The sequence below is a fragment of the Coloeus monedula genome, assembly GCF_965178545.1.
Source record: "Coloeus monedula genome assembly, chromosome: 37".
Classification (NCBI taxonomy): Eukaryota; Metazoa; Chordata; class Aves; order Passeriformes; family Corvidae; genus Coloeus; species Coloeus monedula.
Genome location: NC_138817.1, coordinates 1,337,005 through 1,362,521, shown reverse-complemented (window position 1 = coordinate 1,362,521; position 25,517 = coordinate 1,337,005). Strand labels below are relative to the sequence as shown.

Below are 25,517 nucleotides of genomic sequence, written 5' to 3'. Positions count from 1 at the left end.
AGCCCGGAATGAGCCCAAAATGAGCCCAAAATGAGCCCAGAATGAGCCCAAAATGAGCCCAAAATGGGCCCGGAATGAGCCCAAAATGGGCCCGGAATGAGCCCAAAATGAGCCCAAAATGGGCCCGGAATGAGCCCGGAATGAGCCCAAAATGAGCCCGGAATGAGCCCAAAATGAGCCCGGAATGAGCCCGGAATGAGCCCGGAATGAGCCCAAAATGAGCCCAAAATGGGCCCGGAATGAGCCCGGAATGAGCCCAAAATGAGCCCGGAATGATCCCAAAATGAGCCCAAAATGGGCCCGGAATGAGCCCAAAATGAGCCCAAAATGGGCCCGGAATGAGCCCGGAATGAGCCCAAAATGAGCCCAGAATGAGCCTGGAATGAGCCCAAAATGAGCCCAGAATGAGCCCGGAATGAGCCCAGAATGAGCCCAGAATGAGCCTGGAATGAGCCCAAAATGGGCCCAAAATGAGCCCGGAATGAGCCCGGAATGAGCCCGGAATGAGCCCAGAATGAGCCCAGAATGAGCCCAGAATGAGCCTGGAATGAGCCCAAAATGGGCCCGGAATGAGCCCGGAATGAGCCCAGAATGAGCCCAGAATGAGCCCAGAATGAGCCTGGAATGAGCCCAAAATGGGCCCAAAATGAGCCCGGAATGAGCCCGGAATGAGCCCAGAATGAGCCCAGAATGAGCCTGGAATGAGCCCAAAATGGGCCCGGAATGAGCCCAGAATGAGCCCGGAATGAGCCCAGAATGAGCCCGGAATGAGCCCAAAATGGGCCCGGAATGAGCCCAAAATGAGCCCAAAATGGGCCCGGAATGAGCCCGGAATGAGCCCAAAATGAGCCCGGAATGAGCCCAAAATGAGCCCAGAATGAGCCCAAAATGAGCCCGGAATGAGCCCAAAATGGGCCCGGAATGAGCCCAAAATGGGCCCAAAATGGGCCCGGAATGAGCCCAGAATGAGCCCAAAATGAGCCCAGAATGAGCCCGGAATGAGCCCGGAATGAGCCCAAAATGAGCCCAGAATGAGCCCGGAATGGGCCCGGAATGAGCCCAAAATGAGCCCAAAATGGGCCCGGAATGAGCCCAAAATGAGCCCGGAATGAGCCTGGAATGAGCCCGGAATGAGCCCAAAATGGGCCCGGAATGAGCCCGGAATGAGCCCAAAATGGGCCCGGAATGAGCCCGGAATGAGCCCAAAATGAGCCCAAAATGAGCCCGGAATGAGCCCGGAATGGGCCCGGAATGAGCCCAAAATGAGCCCAAAATGAGCCCGGAATGAGCCCAAAATGAGCCCAAAATGAGCCCGGAATGAGCCCAAAATGAGCCCAAAATGGGCCCGGAATGGGCCCGGAATGAGCCCAAAATGAGCCCAAAATGAGCCCGGAATGAGCCCAAAATGGGCCCGGAATGAGCCCAAAATGAGCCCAAAATGAGCCCAAAATGAGCCCGGAATGAGCCCAGAATGAGCCCAAAATGAGCCCGGAATGAGCCCAAAATGGGCCCGGAATGAGCCCGGAATGAGCCCAAAATGAGCCCAAAATGAGCCCAAAATGGGCCCAAAATGAGCCCAAAATGAGCCCAAAATGAGCCCAAAATGGGCCCGGAATGAGCCCAAAATGAGCCCAAAATGAGCCCAAAATGAGCCCAAAATGGGCCCGGAATGAGCCCAAAATGAGCCCGGAATGAGCCCAAAATGGGCCCGGAATGAGCCCAAAATGAGCCCAAAATGAGCCCAAAATGGGCCCGGAATGAGCCCAAAATGAGCCCGGAATGAGCCCAAAATGAGCCCAAAATGAGCCCAGAATGAGCCCGGAATGGGCCCGGAATGAGCCCGGAATGAGCCCAGAATGAGCCCAAAATTCATCCAAAATCCCCCCAAATCCCCCCAAATTTAACCCAAAACCCCTAAAATCCCCCAAATCCCCCCAAATTAACCCCAAAATCCCCCAAAATTTAACCCAAAATACCCCCGAATCCAACCAAATTTAACCCAAAATCCCCCAAATTTAACCCAAAATCCCCAAACCCCCCCAAAACCCCCCAAATCCCCTCAAATTTAACCCAAAATCCCCCCAAATCCCCCAAATTTAACCCAAAATCCCTCAAATCCCCCCAAATTTAACCCAAATCCCTCAAAATCCCCCCAAAATTCCCCCCAAATCCCCCAAATTTAACCCAAATCCCCCAAAACCCCCCCAAAATCCCCCCAAATCCCCCAAATTTAACCCAAAATTCCCCCCAAATCCCCCCAAATCCCCCAAATTTAACCCAAATCCCCCAAATTTAACCCAAAATTCCCCCCAAATCCCCCCAAATCCCCCCAAATCCCCCAAATTTAACCCAAAATCCCCAAATCCCCCCAAACCCCCCCAAATTCCCCCCAAAATCCCCCCAAATTTAACTCAAAATCCCCCAAATTTAACCCAAAATCCCCAAATCCCCCCAAACCCCCCCAAATTCCCCCCAAAATCCCCCAAATTTAACCCCAAATCCCCCAAATCCCCCCCAAATCCCCCCAAACCCCCCCAAATCCCCCGCCCCTCCCCCACCTCCGCGCCGTCTCGCGCGCCGATGCCCAGGTGGGGGCGGGGCGGCCCCGGGCCCGTGCCCGCCGCTGCTCCTGGCACAGGTAGGCCCCGCGCACCAGCTTCACCCCCAGGCCCAGCCCGGCGCGGCCCGCGCGGCGCAGGTGGGCACCCAGCAGCGCCTCGGTGTCCTGGGGGGCACAGGTGGGCACAGGGGTGGGCACAGGTAACCCCCAGGTAACCCCCAGGTGTGCCCAGGTGTGCCCCAGGTAACCCCAGGTAACCCCCAGGTGGGCACCCAGCAGTGCCTCGGTGTCCTGGGGGGCACAGGTGGGCACAGGGGTGGGCACAGGTAACCCCCAGGTGGGCACAGGTAACCCCCAGGTAACCCCCAGGTGTGCCCAGGTGTGCCCAGGTGGGCACAGGTAACCCCCAGGTAACCCCCAGGTGTGCCCAGGTGTGCCCAGGTAACCCCCAGGTGTGCCCAGGTGTGCCCAGGTGGGCACAGGTAACCCCCAGGTAACCCCCAGGTGGGCACCCAGCAGCGCCTCGGTGTCCTGGGGGGCACAGGTGGGCACAGGGGTGGGCACAGGTAACCCCCAGGTAACCCCCAGGTGTGCCCAGGTGTGCCCAGGTGGGCACAGGTAACCCCCAGGTAACCCCCAGGTGGGCACCCAGCAGCGCCTCGGTGTCCTGGGGGGCACAGGTGGGCACAGGGGTGGGCACAGGTAACCCCCAGGTAACCCCCAGGTGTGCCCAGGTGTGCCCAGGTAACCCCCAGGTGTGCCCAGGTGTGCCCAGGTAACCCCCAGGTAACCCCCAGGTGGGCACCCAGCAGCGCCTCGGTGTCCTGGGGGGCACAGGTGGGCACAGGGGTGGGCACAGGTAACCCCCAGGTGGGCACAGGTAACCCCCAGGTAACCCCCAGGTGTGCCCAGGTGTGCCCCAGGTGTGCCCAGGTGTGTCCCCACCCCCAGGTGCCCGCTCAGGTGCCCGCAGGTGCCCGCTGACCCCCCCAGGTGTATCCCCGCCCCCCAGGTGCCCGCTCAGGTGCCCACAGGTACCCCCAGGTGTATCCCCACCCCCCAGGTGTATCCCCGCCCCCCAGATCCCCCCCAGGTGTGCCCAGGTGCCCCCTTAGGTGCCCACTGACCCCCCCAGGTGTATCCCGACCCCCCAGGTGCCCGCTCAGGTACCCCCAGGTGTATCCCCACCCCCCAGGTGCCCCCTTAGGTGCCCGCTGACCCCCCCAGGTGTGTCCCCACCCCCAGGTGCCCGCTCAGGTGCCCGCAGGTACCCGCAGGTGTATCCCCACCCCCAGGTGCCCCCTTAGGTGCCCGCAGGTGTATCCCCACCCCCAGGTGCCCCCTTAGGTGCCCGCAGGTGTATCCCCACCCCCCCAGGTGTGTCCCATCCCCCTCCAGGTGTATCCCCACCCCCCAGATCCCCCCCAGGTGCCCCCAGGTGCCCGCTCAGGTGCCCGCAGGTGTATCCCCATCCCCTCCAGGTGTATCCCCGCCCCCCAGGTGCCCACAGGTGCCCACAGGTGCCCGCTGACCCCCCCAGGTGTATCCCCACCCCCTCCAGGTGTATCCCCGCCCCCCAGATCCCCCCCAGGTGTGCCCAGGTGCCCCCTTAGGTGCCCGCTGACCCCCCCAGGTGTATCCCCACCCCCAGGTGCCCGCTCAGGTGCCCGCAGGTACCCGCAGGTGTGTTCCCATCCCCCCAGGTGTGTCCCCACCCCCTCCAGGTGTATCCCCACCCCCCCAGGTGCCCTGAGGTGCCCGCAGGTGCCCGCAGGTGTATCCCCACCCCCCCAGGTGTATCCCCACCCCCCCCAGGTGTATCCCCGCCCCCCCAGGTGTATCCCCACCCCCTCCAGGTGTATCCCCACCCCCCCAGGTGTATCCCCACCCCCCCCAGGTGTATCCCCACCCCCCCAGGTGTATCCCCGCCCCCCAGGTGCCCCCTTAGGTGCCCGCAGGTACCCCCAGGTGTATCCCCACCCCCCCAGGTGTATCCCCACCCCCCAGGTGCCCACAGGTGCCCACAGGTGCCCACAGGTGCCCGCTGACCCCCCCAGGTGTATCCCCGCCCCCTCCAGGTGTATCCCCACCCCCTAGATCCCCCCCAGGTGTGCCCAGGTGCCCCCTTAGGTGCCCGCTGACCCCCCCAGGTGTATCCCGACCCCCCAGGTGCCCGCTCAGGTACCCCCAGGTGTATCCCCACCCCCCCCAGGTGTATCCCCACCCCCAGGTGCCCGCTCAGGTGCCCGCAGGTACCCGCAGGTGTGTCCCCACCCCCTCCAGGTGTATCCCCACCCCCCAGGTGCCCGCTCAGGTGCCCGCAGGTACCCGCAGGTAGGCCTGGTAGGTGTACCAGACGCAGGGCCGGGCGCGGTTGTGGCGCCACACGAGGCCCCAGGTGAGGCAGCTCAGGGCGGGGTTCAGCTGCGACAGCTCCGCGTCCACCAGCACCTGCACGCCGCGCCCGGCCGCCACCTGCGGGCACAGGTGGGCACGGCTGGGCACAGGTGGGCACGGCGACGGACAGGTGTGCCCCAGCTGTGCCCCAGGTGTGCCCCAGGTGTGCCCAGGTGTGCCCAGGTGTGCCCAGGTGTGTTTTAGGCAGCCCCGGGTGTGGCCCAGGTACCCCCAGGTACCCCCAGATACCCCCAGGTGTGCCCCAGGTGTGCCCAGGTGTGCCCCAGGTGTGGCCCAGGTACCCTCCAGGTGGAGCCCAGCTGTGCCCAGGTATGCCCAGGTGTGCCCAGGTGTGCCCCAGGTGTGCCCCAGGTGGAGCCCAGCTATGCCCAGGTGTGCCCAGGTGTGTTTTAGGCAGCCCCGGGTGTGCCCAAGTGTGCCCAGGTACCCCCAGGTGGAGCCCTGGTACCCCCAGGTGTGTCCAGGTGTGCCCAGGTGTGCCCCAGGTGTGGCCCAGGTACCCTCCAGGTGGAGCCCAGCTGTGCCCAGGTATGCCCAGGTGTGTTTTAGGCAGCCCCAGGTGTGGCCCAGGTGTGCCCAGGTACCCCCAGGTGGAGCCCTGGTACCCCCAGGTGTGTCCAGGTACCCCAGGGTACACCCAGGTGTGTTTTAGGTACCCCCAGGTGTGCCCAGGTGTGCCCAGGTGTGTTTTAGATACCCCCAGGTGTGCCCAGGTGTGGTTTAGGTACCCCCAGGTGTGCCTCAGGTGTGCCCAGGTACCCCAGGGTACACCCAGGTGTGTTTTAGGCAGCCCCGGGTGTGCCCCAGGTGTGGCCCAGGTACCCCCAGGTGGAGCCCTGGTACTCCCAGGTGTGCCCAGGTGTGGCCCAGGTGTGCCCAGGTGTGTTTTAGGCAGCCCCGGGTGTGGCCCAGGTACCCCCAGGTACCCCCAGGTACCCCCAGGTGGAGCCCTGGTACTCCCAGGTGTGCCCAGGTGTGGCCCAGGTGTGCCCAGGTGTGCCCCAGGTGTGCCTCAGGTGTGCCCAGGTACCCCAGGGTACACCCAGGTGTGTTTTAGGTACCCCCCAGGTGTGCCCAGGTGTGCCCGAGTGTGCCCAGGTGTGTGTTAGTCAGCCCCAGGTGTGCCCAGGTGTGCCCAGGTGACCCCTCTGAGTGACCTTTGACCCCCAGGTGTGCCCCAGGTGTGCCCAGGTGACCCCTCTGAGTGACCTTTGACCCCCAGGTGTGCCCAGGTGACCCCTCTGAGTGACCTTTGACCCCCAGGTGTGCCCAGGTGACTCACCTGCCCCGCCCCGGCCCCGCCCCCTCACCTGTGCCACCTTCTCGAGCCGTGCCAGGCCCCTGCCCAGGTGTTGGTTCTCGGCCGGGCTGAGCCAGGTGAGCTGCGGCACCTGCGGGGGCGTGGCCAAGGGAAAGGGGCGTGGCCAAGGCGGAAACGGGCGGGGTCAGGGTAAAAAGGGGCGTGTCCCATGGGGAAATGGGCGTGGTCCGGGTAAAAAGGGGGTGTGGTCAATGGAAAGTGGGCGTGGTCAAGGGAAAGGGGGAGTGGTCATGGGAAAAGGGGGCGGACCCCAGGTTAAAAGGGGGCGTGGCCAAGGGGAAATGGGCGCGATCCGGATTAAAAAGGGGGCGTGGTCTGGGTTTTAAAAGGGGGCGTGGCCCAGGTTTAAAAGGGGGCGTGGTCCGGGTAAAAAAAAGGGGGCGTGGTACGGGTTAAAAACGGGGGGGCGTGGCCAAGGGAAAGTGAGCGTGGCCGGGGAAATGGGCGTGGCCAAGGGAAAAGGGGCGTGGTCCGGGTAAAAAAAAGGGGGGCGTGGTCGGGGAAAGGGGGCGTGGTCAGGGTTAAAAGGGGGCGTGGTCCGGGTTAGAAAGGGGGCGTGGTCCAGGTAAAAAGGGGGAGTGGTCGGGGTAAAAAAAGAGGGCGTGGTCCGGGCAAAAAGGGGGCGTGGTCTAGGTAAAAGGGGGCGTGGTCCAGGCTAAAAGGGGGCGTGGTCAATGGGGAGGCGTTACCTGCCCGCCCAACATGGCCGCCACCTTGTCCGGGCTCAGCTCCTCCCCCTCCGGCTCAGCCAATCGGAGCGAGAGCTTCTCCTGGGGGGCGTGGCCAGAGAGGGGCACATCTGAGGCCTCACCTGCCCCATCATGGAGCCTTTACCTGCCCCATAGATCCCTCCCTGCCCCATAGATCCTCCTGTGCCCCATAGATCCCTCCTGCCCCATAGATCCTCACCTGCCCCATAGATCCCTCCCTGCCCCATAGATCCCTGCCCCACAGATCCTCCTGTGCCCCATAGATCCTCCTGTGCCCCATAGATCCCTCCTGCCCCATAGATCCAAACCTGCCCCATAGATCCTCACCTGCCCCATAGATCCCTCCTGTGCCCCATAGATCCTCCTGTGCCCCATAGATCCTCACCTGCCCCATAGATCCTCACCTGCCCCATAGATCCCTCCCTGCCCCATAGATCCTCCTGTGCCCCATAGATCCTCCTGTGCCCCATAGATCCCTCCTGCCCCATAGATCCAAACCTGCCCCATAGATCCTCACCTGCCCCATAGATCCCTCCTGTGCCCCATAGATCCTCCTGTGCCCCATAGATCCTCACCTGCCCCATAGATCCTCACCTGCCCCATAGATCCTCACCTGCCCCACAGATCCTCACCTGCCCCATAGATCCCCCCCTGCCCCACAGATCCCTCCCTGCCCCACAGATCCTGCCCCACTCACGCAGAGCCTCTGGCTCAGCAGCGCCGTCAGCTTGAGCTGCATTGCGGGTTCGGGGCCCGACGCCGCCGCCAGCCCCACACATTCCAGGGCCGCCCCACAGTTCTGCTCGAACCAGTCCTCGCTGCCCCACAAGTGACCCCTCAGTGACCCCCGAACCCCACAAGTGACCCACAAGTGACCCCCGAGCCCCACAAGTGACCCCGAACCCCACAAGTGACCCCGAACCCCACAAGTGACCCCCGAGCCCCACAAGTGACCCCGAACCCCACAAGTGACCCCGAGCCCCACAAGTGACCCCCGAACCCCACAAGTGACCCTGAGCCCCACAAGTGACCCCGAACCCCACAAGTGACCCCTGAGCCCCACAAGTGACCCCCAAACCCCACAAGTGACCCCGAACCCCACAAGTGACCCCTGAGCCCCACAAGTGACCCCCAAACCCCACAAGTGACCCCCGAGCCCCACAAGTGACCCCGAACCCCACAAGTGACCCCGAACCCCACAAGTGACCCCTGAGCCCCACAAGTGACCCCTGAGCCCCCCAAGTGACCCTGAGCCCCACAAGTGACCCCCGAACCCCACAAGTGACCCCTGAGCCCCACAAGTGACCCCAAACCCCACAAGTGACCCCTGAGCCCCACAAGTGACCCCGAACCCCACAAGTGACCCCTGAGCCCCACAAGTGACCCCCGAGCCCCACAAGTGACCCCGAACCCCACAAGTGACCCTGAGCCCCACAAGTGACCCCGAACCCCACAAGTGACCCCTGAGCCCCACAAGTGACCCCGAGCCCCACAAGTGACCCCCAAACCCCACAAGTGACCCTGAGCCCCACAAGTGACCCCGAACCCCACAAGTGACCCCTGAGCCCCACAAGTGACCCCGAGCCCCACAAGTGACCCCCAAACCCCACAAGTGACCCCGAGCCCCACAAGTGACCCACAAATGACCCCTGAGCCCCACAAGTGACCCCTGAACCCCACAAGTGACCCCTGAGCCCCACAAGTGACCCCGAGCCCCACAAGTCACCTCAGAACTGCCCCATAAGTGACCTCCAAAACCCCATTAGTGACCCACAAGTGACCTATAAGCGACCCCAAAACTCTGTGACCCACAAGTGACCCCAATGCAGCCCTCACTGCCCCACAAGTGATCTCCAGACCCCATTACTGACCCTCAAGTGACCCCAAAACCCCCTTAGTGACCCCAAACCAGCCCCACGAGTGACCCCAGAACTCCGTTAGTGACCCCAGCCCCACGAGTCACCCTGAACCCCACGAGTGAGCCCAGAACTGCCCCATAAGTGACCCCCACACCCCATAAGTGACCCCCACTCACCCCTCACCGTCGGGCCCCTCGCCCTCGATGGGCAGGGCCAGCATCGGGCGCAGGCCCCGGGCCCGGAGCCGCTGGGACAGGCCCTGCACGGCCGCCGGGCTCCGGCCGACGGCGAATTGGCCCCACAGGGACACGGAGAGTAGCGCCCGCCACAGGTGGGGACCCAGCAGCCGCCGGGACCACCTCAGGAACTGGGGGGAATGGGGGAAGATGTGGGGTGGGATGGGGAGAAAATGGTGGGGGAGGGTGAGGGGAGAAAATGGCGGGAAAGTGTGAGGGGAGGAAATGGAGGGAAAGTGCGGGGGGAGGAAATGGAGGGGGAGTGTGAGGGGAGGAAATGGTGGGAAAGTGTGAGGGGAGGAAATGGAGGGGAAAGTGTGAGGGGAGGAAATGGAGGGGAAAGTGTGAGGGGAGGAAATGGAGGGGGAGTGTGAAGGGAGGAAATGGAGGGGGAGTGTGAGAGGAGGAAATGGAGGGAAAGTGTGAGGGGAGGAAATGGAGGGAAAGTGGGAGGGGAGGAAATGGAGGGAAAGTGTGAGAGGAGGAAATGGAGGGAAAGTGGGAGGGGAGGAAATGGAGGGAAAGTGGGAGGAAATGGAGGGGGAGTGTGAGGGGAGGAAATGGAGGGAAAGTGTGAGAGGAGGAAATGGAGGGAAAGTGTGAGAGGAGGAAATGGAGGGAAAGTGTGAGAGAAGGAAATGGAGGGAAAGTGTGAGGGGAGGAAATGGCGGGAAAGTGTGAGAGGAGGAAATGGAGGGGAGTGTGAGGGGAGGAAATGGTGGGAAAGTGCGGGGGGAGGAAATGGAGGGAAAGTGCGGGGGGAGGAAATGGAGGGGGAGTGTGAGGGGAGGAAATGGTGGGAAAGTGTGAGGGGAGGAAATGGAGGAAAAGTGTGAGGGGAGGAAATGGAGGAAAAGTGTGAGAGGAGGAAATGGAGGGAAAGTGTGAGAGGAGGAAATGGAGGGAAAGTGTGAGGGGAGGAAATGGAGGGGAAAGTGTGAGGGGAGGAAATGGAGGGGGAGTGTGAGGGGAGGAAATGGAGGGGAAAGTGTGAGAGGAGGAAATGGAGGAAAAGTGTGAGGGGAGGAAATGGTGGGAAAGTGTGAGGGGAGGAAATGGAGAGAAAGTGTGAGGGGAGGAAATGGAGGGGGAGTGTGAGGGGAGGAAATGGAGGGGGAGTGTGAGGGGAAGAAATGGAGGGGGAGTGTGAGGGGAGGAAATGGAGGAAAAGTGTGAGGGGAGGAAATGGTGTGAAAGTGTGAGGGGAGGAAATGGAGGGAAAGTGTGAGGGGAGGAAATGGTGGGAAAGTGTGAGGGGAGGAAATGGAGAGAAAGTGTGAGGGGAGGAAATGGAGGGAAAGTGTGAGGGGAGGAAATGGAGGGGGAGTGTGAGGGGAGGAAATGGAGGGGGAGTGTGAGGGGAAGAAATGGAGGGGGAGTGTGAGGGGAGGAAATGGAGGGAAAGTGTGAGGGGAGGAAATGGAGGGAAAGTGTGAGGGGAGGAAATGGAGGGGAAAGTGTGAGGGGAGGAAATGGTGGGAAAGTGTGAGGGGAGGAAATGGAGGGAAAGTGTGAGGGGAGGAAATGGAGGGAAAGTGTGAGGGGAGGAAATGGAGGGGAAAGTGTGAGGGGAGGAAATGGTGGGAAAGTGTGAGGGGAGGAAATGGAGGGAAAGTGTGAGGGGAGGAAATGGAGGGAAAGTGTGAGGGGAGGAAATGGAGGGAAAGTGTGTGGGGAGGAAATGGAGGGAAAGTGTGAGGGGAGGAAATGGAGGGGGAGTGTGAGAGGAGGAAATGGAGGGGAAAGTGTGAGGGGAGGAAATGGAGGGGGAGTGTGAGGGGAGGAAATGGAGGGAAAGTGTGGGAGGAGGAAATGGAGGGGAAAGTGTGAGGGGAGGAAATGGAGGGAAAGTGTGAGAGGAGGAAATGGAGGGAAAGTGTGAGGGGAGGAAATGGAGGGAAAGTGTGGGAGGAGGAAATGGAGGGGGAGTGTGAGGGGAGGAAATGGAGGGAAAGTGTGAGAGGAGGAAATGGAGGGAAAGTGTGAGGGGAGGAAATGGAGGGAAAGTGTGAGGGGAGGAAATGGAGGGAAAGTGTGAGAGGAGGAAATGGAGGGAAAGTGTGAGGGGAGGAAATGGAGGGAAAGTGTGGGAGGAGGAAATGGAGGGGAAAGTGTGAGAGGAGGAAATGGAAGGGGAGTGTGAAGGGATGGGGAGAAGGGAAGCCCTGAGGGGAGAAAATGGAAGGGGGCTATGAGGGGATGAAATGGAGTGAAATTGTGAGGGGAGGAAATGGAGGGAAAGTGAGAGGGGAGGAAATGGCGGGAACCTGTGAAGGGATGGGGAGAAGGGAGCCCTCAGGGCAGGAAATGGAGGGAAACTGAGGGAAGAAAATGGTGGGAAACTGTGAGGGGATGGGGAGGTGGGACAGCCATGAAGGGACAGGTGAAGGGAAGCCTTGAAGGGAGAAAATGGTGGGAAGTTGTGAAGGGATGAGGAGAGGAAGGGAAGCCCTGAGGGGACAAAATGACAGATCCCCGAGGGAAGAAAATGAGGGGAGCCATGAGGGAACAGCACAAAGGGGATGCCCCAATTTCCTCCCACAGATGCCCCAGAGGGACACAGCCCAGGACCCGCCATGACCTTCACAGGAGCTGTGGGGAATGGGGGAAGTTCTGGGGGTCACTTACGGGGTTTGGGGCTAAGTTATGGGGCAGGGCCTGGGGGTAGTTCTGGGGATTTAGGGGTCACTTATGGGGCTGGGGGTCGGTCACTGGTGACATTTGGGGGGGCATTTATGGGGCAGGGAGGGGTTTGGAGATCACTTACGGGGCAATTCATGAGGGGAGGAAATGGCGGGAAGTCCTGAGGGTGTCTCTGTGTGGGTGGGGGGAGCCTGTCTATGGGTCAGGGGTCTCTCGATGGGTCGGGGGTCTCTAATCGGGGTCCCCATTTTGGGGAGGGGGTCTCACCGCCTCGGGGTCCTGCGCCAGCCGGTCGTTGGAGCAGAGGGCGAACACGAGCAGGCCCCGGAGCAGCTCCCACCCTCCCAGGGCCGCCAGGGCCCGGCCCTCCCTCACCTGCACCTGCAATGGGGAACCCAGGGACCCCTCCCAATCTTCCGACCCTCCCTGCCCCATAGATCCTCCCGGAGACTCCTCTGGCCCCACAGATCGACCCCCAGACTTCTCCTGCCCCACAGACCCTCCCTGCCCCATAGATGCCCCCATGGAGCCCCTCTGCCCCACAGATCTCCACAGGGATCCCCCCCAACCTTTGGGCCCCCCCTGCCCCATAGATCGACCCCCAAACCCCCCCTGCCCCATAGATCGGCCCCCAAACCATCCCTGCCCCATAGATCGACCCCCGAACCCTCTCTGCCCCATAGATTCACCCCCAAACCCTCTCTGCCCCATAGATCGACCCCCGAACCCTCCCTGCCCCATAGATCGACCCCCAAACCCCCCCTGCCCCATAGATCCCCCCAGAGATCTCCCCAGGGACACCCCCCGCCCCATAGATCCCCCCAGGAATCCCCCCAGGGACCCCCCCTGCCCCATGGCGGCACTTAGGAGGACCCTGAGGGAGGTGGGGGAGGGGTGAATTTATTCCCCCTGACCCCACCCCCCTCGGGTCACTCATTACCGGGGTTAATTAGTGAGGGATTAGTGCTGCCCCTCCCCCCCACCCTCGTCACTCATTAACGAGGGGGTTTTTTAATGAGTAATCAATGGTTGAATGATTTTTGGGGCACCGCGGGGAACCGTTATGGGGCAGGGGACAACCTCTTGTCGCTCATTAACGAGGGTTGATTAATTAATGAATAATTTAAAGTAATTAATTCATTTTTTTATTACTCATTTAATTCATTTGATCAAAACGCAGAGTTGTGGGGAAGGTTGTGGGGTGGATTATTGGGCAGGGGACATTCTCTTGCTGCTCATTAACAAGCTGTAAATAACTAAGAAATCATTGAAGGTCATTAATTCACAATTTCATTAGTCCACTAATTAATTTTATTAAAATGGAGAGTTATGGGGTCAAACAATGGGGCAGAATCTATGAGGCAGATTATGGGGCAGAAGACGCCCTCCTCGCTCCCCTGGTTGCTCATTAACGAGGGATAATTAATTAATCAAGGATTTAAAGCCATTGGTTAATTATTTTATGAAAATGAAGAGTTGTGGGGCAGAAGATGGGGATCACACTATGCACCCAGAGGGGACAAAATGGCGGCCAAACCTGAGGGGACAAAATGGAGGGAACCCAGAGGGGGAGAAAATGGCGGGAAACGGTGAGGGGACGAAATGGAGGGAAGCCGTGAGGGGAGAAAATGGAGGGAGGCGTAAGGGGACGGGATTAAGGGGAAGGGGGCAGCCATGAGGGGATGGTGTGGAGAGAAGCCATTGAGGGGAGAAAATGGTGGGAGCCATGAGGGAATGGGGAGTTGGAGCAGCCATGAGGGGAGAAAATGGCGGGAAATTGTGAGGGGAGAAAATGGTGGGAAGCTGTAATGAGACAGGGGGAAAGGAAGGCATGAGAGGAGAAAATGGTGGGAAGTCGTGAGGGGAGAAAATGGTGGGAGGCGTAAGGGGACGGGATTAAGGGGAAGGGAGCAGCCATGAAGGGAAGCCATTGAGGGGAGAAAATGGCGGGAAACTGTGAGGGGAGAAAATGGCGGGAAAATGTGAGGGGACAGGGAGAAAGGAAGCCATGAGGGGAGAAAATGGCGGGAAGTTGTGAGGGGAGAAAATGGAGGGAAATCATGAAGGGAGAAAATGGTGGGAGGCGTAAGGGGATGGGATTAAGGGGAAGGGGGCAGCCATGAGGGGATGGTGTGGAGGGAAGCCATTGAGGGGAGAAAATGGCAGGAAAATGTGAGGGGAGAGGGAGAAAGGAAGCCATCAGGGGAGAAAACGGGAGTCATGAGGGGACAGGGAGGTGGAGCAGCCATGAGGGGAGAAAATGGGAAGTTGTGAGGGGAGAAGCTTTGCGGTCACTTGTGGGGCAGAGGGACGACCTATGGGGCAGCCCCTGCCCCACGCCTCATTAACCCTTCATTAACGCACTCATTAACACCTCAGTCACGCACTCTTTAATGTTTCCTTTATTAATTTCCAACTGCGGGACCCTCGATGGACCAACTGTGTGATCTATGGGGCAGGTGAGGGATCTATGGGGCAGGTGAGGGATCTGTGGGGCAGGTGAGGGATCTGTGGGGCAGGTGAGGGATTGATGGGGCAGCTGAGGCCTCTGTGGGGCAGGTGATGACTCTTTGCCCAGGTGAGGAGTTTATGGGGCAAGTGAGGCCTCTATGGGGCAGGTGAGGCCTCTATAGGGCAGGTGAGACCTCTATAGAGCAGAGTGACGCCTCTATGGGGCAGGTGATGACTCTTTGCCCAGGTGAGGAGCTTATAGGGCAAGTGAGGCCTCTATGAGACAAGTGAGGCCTCTATGGGGCAGGTGATGACTCTCTACCCAGGTGAGGCCTCTGTGGGGCAGGTGATGACTCTTTGCCCAGGTGAGGGATTTACAGAACAGGTAAAGGATCTCTGGGGCAGCTGAGGGATCTACAGGACAGGTGGGAGCTCTATGGGGCAGCTGAGGGTCCCGCTATGGGGCAGGTGAGGGTCCCGCTATGGGGCAGGTGCGTCTCTCTCTGGGGTCAGTAGTTGCCGCGCTCCTGCCGGAAGCCACCCCGCCGCAGGTACCCGTCGCCTTTGCGGTACCCGCCGTCCTTCTGGTCTGCGGGGAGAGATGGACAACGCACAGGTGAGAGCGGGCCGGGCCTCGGCTGTGCCCCACGGATCCCCAGGTGTGCCCCAGGTGCCCCCCAGGTGCGCTCACCTCTGAAGTACCCCCCGTAGGCGCCCTGCCGCTGGTCAAGCACCCGCTCGTTGTTCTCCACCAGGTTCCCCAACTTCTCGGCCAACTGCAGCGCCAGGTTCTGCGTGGCCGTGGGCTCCGTCCGGTGCATCATCACCGTGGCCGTGGGCTGGTCCAGCGAGGCCTGCAGGTGTGCACAGAAAGTGGCGGGAAAACGTGAGGGGACAGAGAGAAGGGAAGTCATTGAGGGAAGAAAATGGTGGGAGCCATGAGGGAACGGGGAGGTGGAGCAGCCATGAGGGAAGAAAATGGCGGGAAATTGTGAGGGGGGAAAATGGCGGGAAGTTGTGAGGGGAGAAAACGGTGGGAAGTCGTGAGGGGAGAAAATGGCGGGAAGTTGTGAGGGGAGAAAAGGCGGGAAATTGTGAGGGAGGAAAATGGCGGGAAGTTGTGAGGGGAGAAAACGGTGGGAAGTCGTGAGGGGAGAAAATGGCGGGAAGTTGTGAGGGGAGAAAAGGCGGGAAGTTGTGAGGGAGGAAAATGGCGGGAAGTCGTGAGGGGAGAAAATGGCGGGAAGTTGTGAGGGGAGAAAAGGCGGGAAGTTGTGAGGGGGGAAAATGGTGGGAAGTTGTGAGGGGAGAAAATGGCGGGAAGTTGTGAGGGAGGAAAATGGCGGGAAGTCGTGAGGGGGGAAAATGGCGGGAAGTTGTGAGGGGAGAAAATGGCGGGAAGTTGTGAGGGGAGGAAATGGCGGGAAGTTGTGAGGGGAGGAAATGGCGGGAAGTTGTGAGGAGGGAAAATGGCGGGAAGTTGTGAGGGGAGGAAATGGCGGGAAGTTGTGAGGGGGGAAAATGGCGTGAGGCGTAAGGGGATGGAATTAAGGGGAAGGGGGCAGCCATGAGGGGATGATGTAGAGGGAAGCCATTGAGGGGAGAAAATGGCGGGAAGTTGTGAGGGGAAAAAATGGCGGGAAGTTGTGAGGACGGAAAATGGCGGGAAGTTGTGAGGGGAGAAAATGGCGGGAAGTTGTGAGGGTAGAAAATGGAGGGAAGTTGTGAGGGGGGAAAATGGCAGGAAGTCGTGAGGGGAGAAAATGGCGGGAAGTCGTGAGGGGAAAAAATGGCGGGAAGTTGTGAGGAGGGAAAATGGCGGGAAGTTGTGAGGGGGAAAAATGGCGGGAAGTTGTGAGGAGGGAAAATGGCGGGAAGTTGTGAGGAGGGAAAATGGCGGGAAGTTGTGAGGGGAGAAAATGGCAGGAAGTTGTGAGGAGGGAAAATGGCGGGAAGTTGTGAGGGGAGAAAATGGCGGGAAGTTGTGAGGGGAGGAAATGGCAAGAAGTTTTGAGGGGAGAAAATGGCGGGAAGTTGTGAGGCGGGGAAATGGCGAGAGGCGTAAGGGGATGGAATTAAGGGGAAGGGGGCAGCCATGAGGGGATGATGTGGAGGGAAGCCATTGAGGGGAGAAAATGGCGGGAAGTTGTGAGGGGAGGAAATGGCGGGAAGTTGTGAGGGGAAAAAATGGCGGGAAGTTGTGAGGACGGAAAATGGCGGGAAGTTGTGAGGGGAGAAAATGGCGGGAAGTCGTGAGGGGAAAAAATGGCGGGAAGTTGTGAGGGGGGAAAATGGCGGGAAGTTGTGAGGGGAGAAAATGGCGGGAAGTTGTGAGGGGAGAAAATGGCGGGAAGTTGTGAGGGGGGAAAATGGCGGGAAGTTGTGAGGGGAGAAAATGGCGGGAAGTTGTGAGGGGAGAAAAGGTGGGAAGTTGTGAGGGGGGAAAATGGCGAGAGGCGTAAGGGGATGGAATTAAGGGGAAGGGGGCAGCCATGAGGGGATGATGTAGAGGGAAGCCATTGAGGGGAGAAAATGGCGGGAAGTTGTGAGGGGAAAAAATGGCGGGAAGTTGTGAGGACGGAAAATGGCGGGAAGTTGTGAGGGGAGAAAATGGCGGGAAGTCGTGAGGGGAAAAAATGGCGGGAAGTTGTGAGGGGGGAAAATGGCGGGAAGTTGTGAGGGGAGAAAATGGCGGGAAGTTGTGAGGGGAGAAAATGGCGGGAAGTTGTGAGGGGGGAAAATGGCGGGAAGTTGTGAGGGGAGAAAAGGTGGGAAGTTGTGAGGGGGGAAAATGGCGAGAGGCGTAAGGGGATGGAATTAAGGGGAAGGGGGCAGCCATGAGGGGATGATGTAGAGGGGAGCCATTGAGGGGAGAAAATGGCGGGTAGTTGTGAGGGGAGAAAATGGCGGGAAGTTGTGAGGAGGGAAAATGGCGGGAAGTTGTGAGGCGGGGAGATGGCGGGAAGTTGTGAGGGGAGAAAACGGCGGGAAGTTGTGAGGGTAGAAAATGGCGGGAAGTTGTGAGGGGAGAAAATGGCGGGAAGTTGTGAGGGGAGAAAATGGCGGGAAGTTGTGAGGAGGGAAAATGGCGGGAAGTTGTGAGGGGAGAAAATGGCGGGAAGTTGTGAGGAGGGAAAATGGCGGGAAGTTGTGAGGGTAGAAAATGGCGGGAAGTTGTGAGGGGAGAAAATGGTGGGAAGTTGTGAGGGTAGAAAATGGCGGGAAGTCGTGAGGGGAGAAAAGGTGGGAAGTTGTGAGGGGAGAAAAGGTGGGAAGTTGTGAGGAGGGAAAATGGCGGGAAGTTGTGAGGAGGGAAAATGGCGGGAAGTTGTGAGGGGAGGAAATGGCGAGAAGTTGTGAGGGGAGAAAATGGCGGGAAGTTGTGAGGGGGGAAAATGGCGAGAGGCGTAAGGGGATGGAATTAAGGGGAAGGGGGCAGCCATGAGGGGATGATGTAGAGGGAAGCCATTGAGGGGAGAAAATGGCGGGAAGTTGTGAGGGGAGGAAATGGCGGGAAGTTGTGAGGGGAGAAAATGGCGAGAAGTTGTGAGGGGAGAAAATGGCGGGAAGTCGTGAGGGGAGAAAATGGCGGGAAGTTGTGAGGGGAGGAAATGGCGGGAAGTTGTGAGGCGGGGAAATGGCGGGAAGTTGTGAGGGGAGAAAACGGCGGGAAGTTGTGAGGGGAGAAAACGGCGGGAAGTTGTGAGGAGGGAAAATGGCGGGAAGTTGTGAGGAGGGAAAATGGCGGGAAGTTGTGAGGGGAGGAAATGGCGAGAAGTTGTGAGGGGAGAAAATGGCGGGAAGTTGTGAGGGGGGAAAATGGCGAGAGGCGTAAGGGGATGGAATTAAGGGGAAGGGGGCAGCCATGAGGGGATGATGTAGAGGGAAGCCATTGAGGGGAGAAAATGGCGGGAAGTTGTGAGGGGAGGAAATGGCGGGAAGTTGTGAGGGGAGAAAATGGCGAGAAGTTGTGAGGGGAGAAAATGGCGGGAAGTCGTGAGGGGAGAAAATGGCGGGAAGTTGTGAGGGGAGGAAATGGCGGGAAGTTGTGAGGCGGGGAAATGGCGGGAAGTTGTGAGGGGAGAAAACGGCGGGAAGTTGTGAGGGGAGAAAATGGCGGGAAGTTGTGAGGGGAGAAAACGGCGGGAAGTTGTGAGGAGGGAAAATGGCGGGAAGTTGTGAGGGTAGAAAATGGCGGGAAGTTGTGAGGGGAGAAAATGGTGGGAAGTTGTGAGGGTAGAAAATGGCGGGAAGTCGTGAGGGGAGAAAAGGTGGGAAGTTGTGAGGGGAGAAAAGGTGGGAAGTTGTGAGGAGGGAAAATGGCGGGAAGTTGTGAGGAGGGAAAATGGCGGGAAGTTGTGAGGGGAGGAAATGGCGAGAAGTTGTGAGGGGAGAAAATGGCGGGAAGTTGTGAGGGGGGAAAATGGCGAGAGGCGTAAGGGGATGGAATTAAGGGGAAGGGGGCAGCCATGAGGGGATGATGTAGAGGGAAGCCATTGAGGGGAGAAAATGGCGGGAAGTTGTGAGGGGAGGAAATGGCGGGAAGTTGTGAGGGGAGAAAATGGCGAGAAGTTGTGAGGGGAGAAAATGGCGGGAAGTCGTGAGGGGAGAAAATGGCGGGAAGTTGTGAGGGGAGGAAATGGCGGGAAGTTGTGAGGCGGGGAAATGGCGGGAAGTTGTGAGGGGAGAAAACGGCGGGAAGTTGTGAGGGGAGAAAATGGCGGGAAGTTGTGAGGGGAGAAAACGGCGGGAAGTTGTGAGGAGGGAAAATGGCGGGAAGTTGTGAGGGGGGAAAATGGCGGGAAGTTGTGAGGGGGGAAAATGGCGGGAAGTTGTGAGGGGAGAAAACGGCGGGAAGTTGTGAGGGGAGAAAATGGCGGGAAGTTGTGAGGGGGGAAAATGGCGGGAAGTTGTGAGGGGAGAAAACGGCGGGAAGTTGTGAGGGGGGAAAATGGCGGGAAGTTGTGAGGGGGGAAAATGGCACCTGGGCCGCAGGTAACGCCCCCCAAAAAACCTCCAAAACCACCCCAAAATGGCGTCTCCCGTATGCGGGGTGGCCGTGACAGACACGCCCTCACCTGTCCGCACAGGTGAGCCCGAAACGGCCCCAAATCCGCCCGAAATGAGCCCAGATTTTGCCCCCAGGCGAGTCCCCCTCACCATCAGCTCCTCGCCGATGATCATCTTGCTGATGATGCCGTGCACCGTGGGCAGGTCCAGCTCAAACATGGCCGCCAGCGTCTCCATGCTGGGAGAGGGGCGACAGCAGGTCAGAGCTTTCACTCCCAAATCACCTTTTTTTCCACCCAAATTCACCTTTTTTAACTCTAAAACTCCCCGTTTTTAAATCTCAGAATTCGTCCGTTTCGCAGCTTGAAATTGGACCGGTTTTGCCTCAAAATTAATGGGTTTTTAGCTCAAAATGAGCAAGTTTTTACCTCAAAATCACCCGTTTTTCAACCTTGACTTTCAACAGTTTTTAGCTCAGAATTATGAGTTTTTTTACCTCAAAATTCACACTTTCTACCCTTAAAATTCACAGGTTTTTACCTCAAAATTCACCGGTTTTTACCTCAACATCACCCATTTTTGAACCTCGACTTTCAACAGTTTTTACCTCAGAATTACTAAGTTTTATCTCAGAATTACCAATTTTTAACCTCAAAATTCAACAGGTTTTTTTACCTCAGAATTACCAATTTTTAACCTCACCCCGCCCCCAAATTTTTACCTCAAAACCCACAAATTCTTACCTCAGAATTACCCAGTTTTTACCTCAAAATTCAAGGGGTTTTTTTTGCCTCGGAATTACCAGTTTTTTACTTCAAAATCCACTTTTTTTACCTCAAAATCCCCCATTTTCAAACTTCAAAATCCCCCACTTTTTAACCTCAAAATCCCCCATTTTTTTACCCCCAAATCCCCCATTTTTACCCCAAAATCCCCCATTTTTTTACCCCCAAATCCCCCATTTTTACCCCAAAATTCCCATTTTTTTTCCATTTACCCCAAAATCTGCTTTTTTCCCCCCAGATCCCCCCTCACCTGATGGAGTCGTAGACGCTGCTGTAGGTGAACAGGTACGTCCGGAGAGACTCCTCCTGGATCTTCCTGCAGGGAGGGGCACACCTGGGCACACCTGGGCACACCTGGGGGCACCTGGGCACACCTGGGCACACCTGGTCCTTCTCTAAAGCCCCCAAATCCCCCCAAAATGTCCCCAAATCCCCCCAAAATCCCCTGAATTCCCCCCAAATCCCTCCCCCCGGGCACACCTGGGCACACCTGGTCCTTCTCTAAAGCCCCCAAAATAACCCCAAAATCCACTCAAATCCCCCCAAAATGCCCCAAAATCCCCCAAATTCCCCCCAAATCCCTCCCTCCGAGCACACCTGGGCACACCCGGGCTCATCTAGTCCTTCTCGAAAGCCCCCAAAATCCCCTCAAAATCCACTCAAATCCCCCCAAAACCTCCCAAAATCCCCCAAATTCCCCCCAAATCCCTCCCCTCGGGCACACCTGGGCACACCTGATCCTTCTCTAAAGCCCCCAAATTCCCCCCAAAATCCCCCCAAAATCCCCCCAAAATCCACTCAAATCCCCCCAGAACCTCCCAAAATCCCCCAAATTCTCCCCAAATCCCTCCCCTCGGGCACACCTGGGCACACCTGGTCCTTCTCTAAAGCCCCCAAATTCCCCCCAAAATCCCCTCAAAATCCCCTCAAATCCCCCCAAAACCTCCCAAAATCCCCCAAATTCTCCCCAAAATCCTCCCCTGGGCACACCTGGACACACCTGGTCCTTCTCGAAAGCCCCCAAAATAACCCCGAAATCCACTCAAATCCCCCCAAAATGCCCCAAAATCCCCCAAATTCCCCCCAAATCCCTCCCCCTGGGCACACCCGGGCACACCTGGTCCTTCTCGAAAGCCCCCAAAATCCACTCAAATCCCCCCAGAACCTCCCAAAATCCCCCAAATTCTCCCCAAAATCCTCCCCTGGGCACACCTGGGCACACCTGGGCACACCTGGTCCTTCTCGAAAGCCCCCAAAATGACCCCAAAATCCACTCAAATCCCCCCAGAACCTCTCAAAATCCCCCAAATTCTCCCCAAAATCCTCCCCTGGGCACACCTGGGCACACCTGGTCCTTCTCTAAAGCCCCCAAATTCCCCCCAAAATCCTCTCAAAATCCCCTCAAAATCCACTCAAAATCCCCCCAGAACCTCCCAAAATCCCCCAAATTCTCCCCAAATCCCTCCCCTCGGGCACACCTGGGCACACCTGGTCCTTCTCTAAAGCCCCCAAATTCCCCCCAAAATCCCCTCAAAATCCCCTCAAATCCCCCCAAAACCTCCCAAAATCCCCCAAATTCTCCCCAAAATCCTCCCCTGGGCACACCTGGACACACCTGGTCCTTCTCGAAAGCCCCCAAAATAACCCCGAAATCCACTCAAATCCCCCCAAAATGCCCCAAAATCCCCCAAATTCCCCCCAAATCCCTCCCTCCGAGCACACCTGGGCACACCCGGGCTCATCTAGTCCTTCTCGAAAGCCCCCAAAATCCCCTCAAAATCCACTCAAATCCCCCCAAAACCTCCTAAAATCCCCCAAATTCCCCCCAAATCCCTTCCCCCGGGCACACCTGGGCACACCTGGTCCTTCTCGAAAGCCCCCAAAATCCACTCAAATCCCCCCAGAACCTCCCAAAATCCCCCAAATTCTCCCCAAAATCCTCCCCTGGGCACACCTGGCCCTTCTCTAAAGCCCCCAAAATCCACTCAAAATCCACTCAAATCCCCCCAAAACCTCCCAAAATCCCCCAAATTCCCCCAAATCCCTCCCCCCGGGCACACCCGGGCACACCTGGGCACACCTGGGCACACCTGGTCCTTCTCTAAAGCCCCCAAATTCCCCCCAAAATCCTCTCAAAATCCCCTCAAAATCCACTCAAATCCCCCCAAAACCTCCCAAAATCCCCCAAATTCTCCCCAAAATCCTCCCCTGGGCACACCTGGGCACACCCAGGCACACCTGGGCACACCTGGGCACAGCTGGTCCTTCTCTAAAGCCTCCAAATTCCCCCCAAAATCCTCTCAAAATCCCCTCAAAATCCACTCAAATCCCCCCAGAACCTCCCAAAATCCCCCAAATTCTCCCCAAAATCCTCCCCTGGGCACACCTGGGCACACCTGGTCTTTCTCTAAAGTCTCCAAATTCCCCCCAAAATCCCCCCAAAATCCACTCAAATCCCCCCAAAACCTCCCAAAATCCCCCAAATTCCCCCCAAATCCCTCCCCCCGGGCACACCTGGGCACACCTGGGCACACCTGGTCCTTCTCTAAAGCCCCCCAAATGACCCCAAAATCCCCCCAGAACCTCCCAAAATCCCCCAAATTCTCCCCAAAATCCTCCCCTGGGCACACCTGGGCACACCTGGTCTTTCTCTAAAGTCTCCAAATTCCCCCCAAAATCCCCCCAAAATCCACTCAAATCCCCCCAAAACCTCCCAAAATCCCCCAAATCCCTCCCCCCGGGCACACCCGGGCACACCTGGGCACACCCGGGCACACCTGGGCACACCTGGGCACCGCTGGGCTCACCTGACGAGCATGGCGCGCACCTGGTCGGCCTCGGGGAACAGGTCCCAGACTTTGCCGTTCATCTTCTCGTTGACCACGAAGCGGTGGCAGCGGCGCCAGTCGCCCGTCTTCATGGCCTTGGAGGCGGCCACCACGTGCTCCCGCATGGACTCGGGGGGGCCTGCGCGGAGATTTTGGGGTAAAAAACGCCGGGTTTGGGAAAAAAAGGCAAAAAAACCCCCGTTTTGGAGCGAAAAAAAAAGGCCAAGTTACGGTGGAAAAATGGAGGTTTTGGGGGTGAGGAACGTCCTGGAGATGGAGAAGGTTCAGGTTTTGGGGTGGGAGGAGCAGAAGGAGATCGGTGTGAGGTAATTATGGGTGAGAAGCACCAAGTTTTGGGGCAAAATCAGCAGATTTTGGTCAAAAGAACCAAGGTTTGGTCAAAAATGCCCAGGTTTTGGTGGAAAAATGGAGGTTTGGGGGTGAGGAACGTCCTGGAGATGGAGAAGCTCCAAACTTTGGGGTGGGAGAACCGAATCAAGACTGGATCCATGAAATCATGGATGAGAAGCACCAAGTTTTGGGGCAAAATCTTCAAATTTTGGTCAAAAGAACCAAGTTTTGGTGGAAAAATGGAGGTTTTGGGGTGAGGAACGTCCTGGAGATGGAGAAGCTCCAAACTTTGGGGTGGGAGGAGCAGAAGGAGATCGGTCTGACGTAATTATGGGTGAGAAGCACCAAGTTTTGGGGCAAAATCGGCAGATTTTGGTCAAAACCACCAAGTTTTGGTCAAAAATGCCCAGTTTTGGTGAAAAAATGGAGGTTTGGGGGTGAGGAACGTCCTGGAGATGGAGAAGCTCCAAACTTTGGGGTGGGAGAACCAAATCAAGACTGGAACCATGAAATCATGGATGAGAAGCACCAAGTTTTGGGGCAAAATCTTCAAATTTTGGTCAAAACCACCAAGTTTTGGTGGAAAAATGGAGAGTTTGGGGGTGAGGAACGTCCTGGAGATGGAGAAGCTCCAAACTTTGGGGTGGGAGGAGCAGAATGAGATCGGTGTGAGGTAATTATGGGTGAGAAGCACCAAGTTTTGGGGCAAAATCGGCAGATTTTGGTCAAAACCACCAAGTTTTGGGTCAAAAATGCCCAGTTTTGGTGAAAAAATGGAGGTTTTGGGGTGAGGAACATCCCGGAGATGGAGAAGCTCCAAACTTTGGGGTGGGAGGAGCAGATTGAGATCGGTGTGAGGTAATTATGGGTGAGAAGCACCAAGTTTTGGGGCAAAATCAGCAGATTTTGGTCAAAAGAACCAAGTTTTGGTCAAAAATGCCCAGTTTTGGTGAAAAAATGGAGGTTTGGGGGCGAGGAACGTCCTGGAGATGGAGAAGCTCCAAACTTTGGGGTGGGAGGAGCAGAAGGAGATCGGTGTGAGGTAATTATGGGTGAGAAGCACCAAGTTTTGGGGCAAAATCGGCAGATTTTGGTCAAAACCACCAAGTTTTGGTCAAAAATGCCCAAGTTTTGGTGGAAAAATGGAGTTTTGGGGGTGAGGAACGTCCTGGAGATGGAGAAGGTTCAGGTTTTGGGATGGGAGAACCAAATCAAGACTGGAACCATGAAATCATGGATGAGAAGCACCAAGTTTTGGGACAAAATCTTCAAATTTTGGTCAAAAGAACCAAGTTTTGGGTCAAAACCCCCAAGTTTCGGTGGAAAAATGGAGTTTTGGGGGTGAGGAACGTCCAGGAGATGGAGAAGCTCCAAACTTTGGGGTGGGAGGAGCAGAAGGAGATCGGTGTGAGGTAATTATGGGTGAGAAGCACCAAGTTTTGGGGCAAAATCCCTGAATTTTAGTCAAAATTCCCAAGTTTTGGGTTGAGAAACCTGAGCAAGAACCAGAACCTTCAAATTACAAAGCAGAAGAATCAAACCAAGACTGAACTGAGGTAATTATGGACCTCAAACATCTAATTTTGGGTTGAAATCCCCCAATTTTGGGTCAAAAGAGCCCCATTTTGGGCAAAAAACCTGATTTTGGTCTGAAGAACCTCAAGAAGCACCAGAACCTCCATTTTAAGACACAGAAAAACCAAACCAAGGCTGGATCTATGTAATTATGGACCTCAAACCCCAACTTTTGACCCCAAAACCCCCAATTTGGGTCAAAACCCCCAAGTGTGGCTTGAGGAACCTCAAGAACCACCAGCACCTCCATTTTAAGAGATACAAAAACCCAACCAAGACCGGATCCACGTAATTATGGATCTCAAAGCCCAACTTTTGACCCAAAACCTCCAAATTTTGACTCAGAACGCCCAAATTTGGGTCAAAACTCCAAGTGTGGCTTGAGGAACATCAAGAACCACCAGCACCTCCATTTTAAGAGATAGAAAAACCCAACCAAGACCGGATCCACGTAATTACGGACCTCAAAGCCCAACTTTTGACCCCAAAACCCCCAAATTTGGGTCAAAACTCCAAGTGTGGCTTGAGGAACATCAAGAACCACCAGCACCTCCATTTTAAGACATAAAGAAACCCAACCAAACCCAGATCTACGTAATTACGGACCTCAAACCTCACCTTTTGACCTCAAAGCCCAACTTTTGACCCCAAAACCTCCAAATTTGGGTCAAAACCCCCAAATGTGGCTTGAGGAACATCAAGAACCACCAGCACCTCCATTTTAAGAGATAAAGAAACCCAACCAAGAGCGGATCCACGTAATTACGGAC

At 57.3% G+C, this 25,517-nt stretch overlaps 2 protein-coding genes across 3 annotated transcripts in view; both read right to left on the bottom strand.

Annotated features, from left to right (window-relative positions):
• Positions 1 to 12,260, bottom strand: part of PRODH2 (proline dehydrogenase 2) — a gene marked incomplete at both ends in the record, with an annotated part of 15,968 nt that extends 3,708 nt beyond the window's left edge. The window contains 7 exons of the mRNA XM_082300118.1: positions 2,559 to 2,725; positions 4,889 to 5,035; positions 6,289 to 6,369; positions 6,989 to 7,069; positions 7,707 to 7,827; positions 9,045 to 9,235; positions 12,015 to 12,260. Coding sequence (XP_082156244.1) covers positions 2,559 to 2,725; positions 4,889 to 5,035; positions 6,289 to 6,369; positions 6,989 to 7,069; positions 7,707 to 7,827; positions 9,045 to 9,235; positions 12,015 to 12,260 — 1,034 coding nt within the window. The remainder of the gene's footprint in view (positions 1 to 2,558; positions 2,726 to 4,888; positions 5,036 to 6,288; positions 6,370 to 6,988; positions 7,070 to 7,706; positions 7,828 to 9,044; positions 9,236 to 12,014) is intronic.
• Positions 12,261 to 14,133: 1,873 nt separating this feature from the next.
• EIF3CL (eukaryotic translation initiation factor 3 subunit C like) overlaps positions 14,134 to 25,517 on the bottom strand; it is a 55,276-nt gene continuing 43,892 nt past the window's right edge. For both annotated transcript variants that reach the window (XM_082300136.1, XM_082300137.1), the window contains exons 18-22: positions 22,801 to 22,960; positions 20,244 to 20,309; positions 19,359 to 19,446; positions 14,890 to 15,052; positions 14,134 to 14,787 (exon numbers count right to left, since the gene is read on the bottom strand). In XM_082300136.1, coding sequence (XP_082156262.1) covers positions 14,708 to 14,787; positions 14,890 to 15,052; positions 19,359 to 19,446; positions 20,244 to 20,309; positions 22,801 to 22,960 — 557 coding nt within the window. In that variant the 3' untranslated portion in view covers positions 14,134 to 14,707. The remainder of the gene's footprint in view (positions 14,788 to 14,889; positions 15,053 to 19,358; positions 19,447 to 20,243; positions 20,310 to 22,800; positions 22,961 to 25,517) is intronic.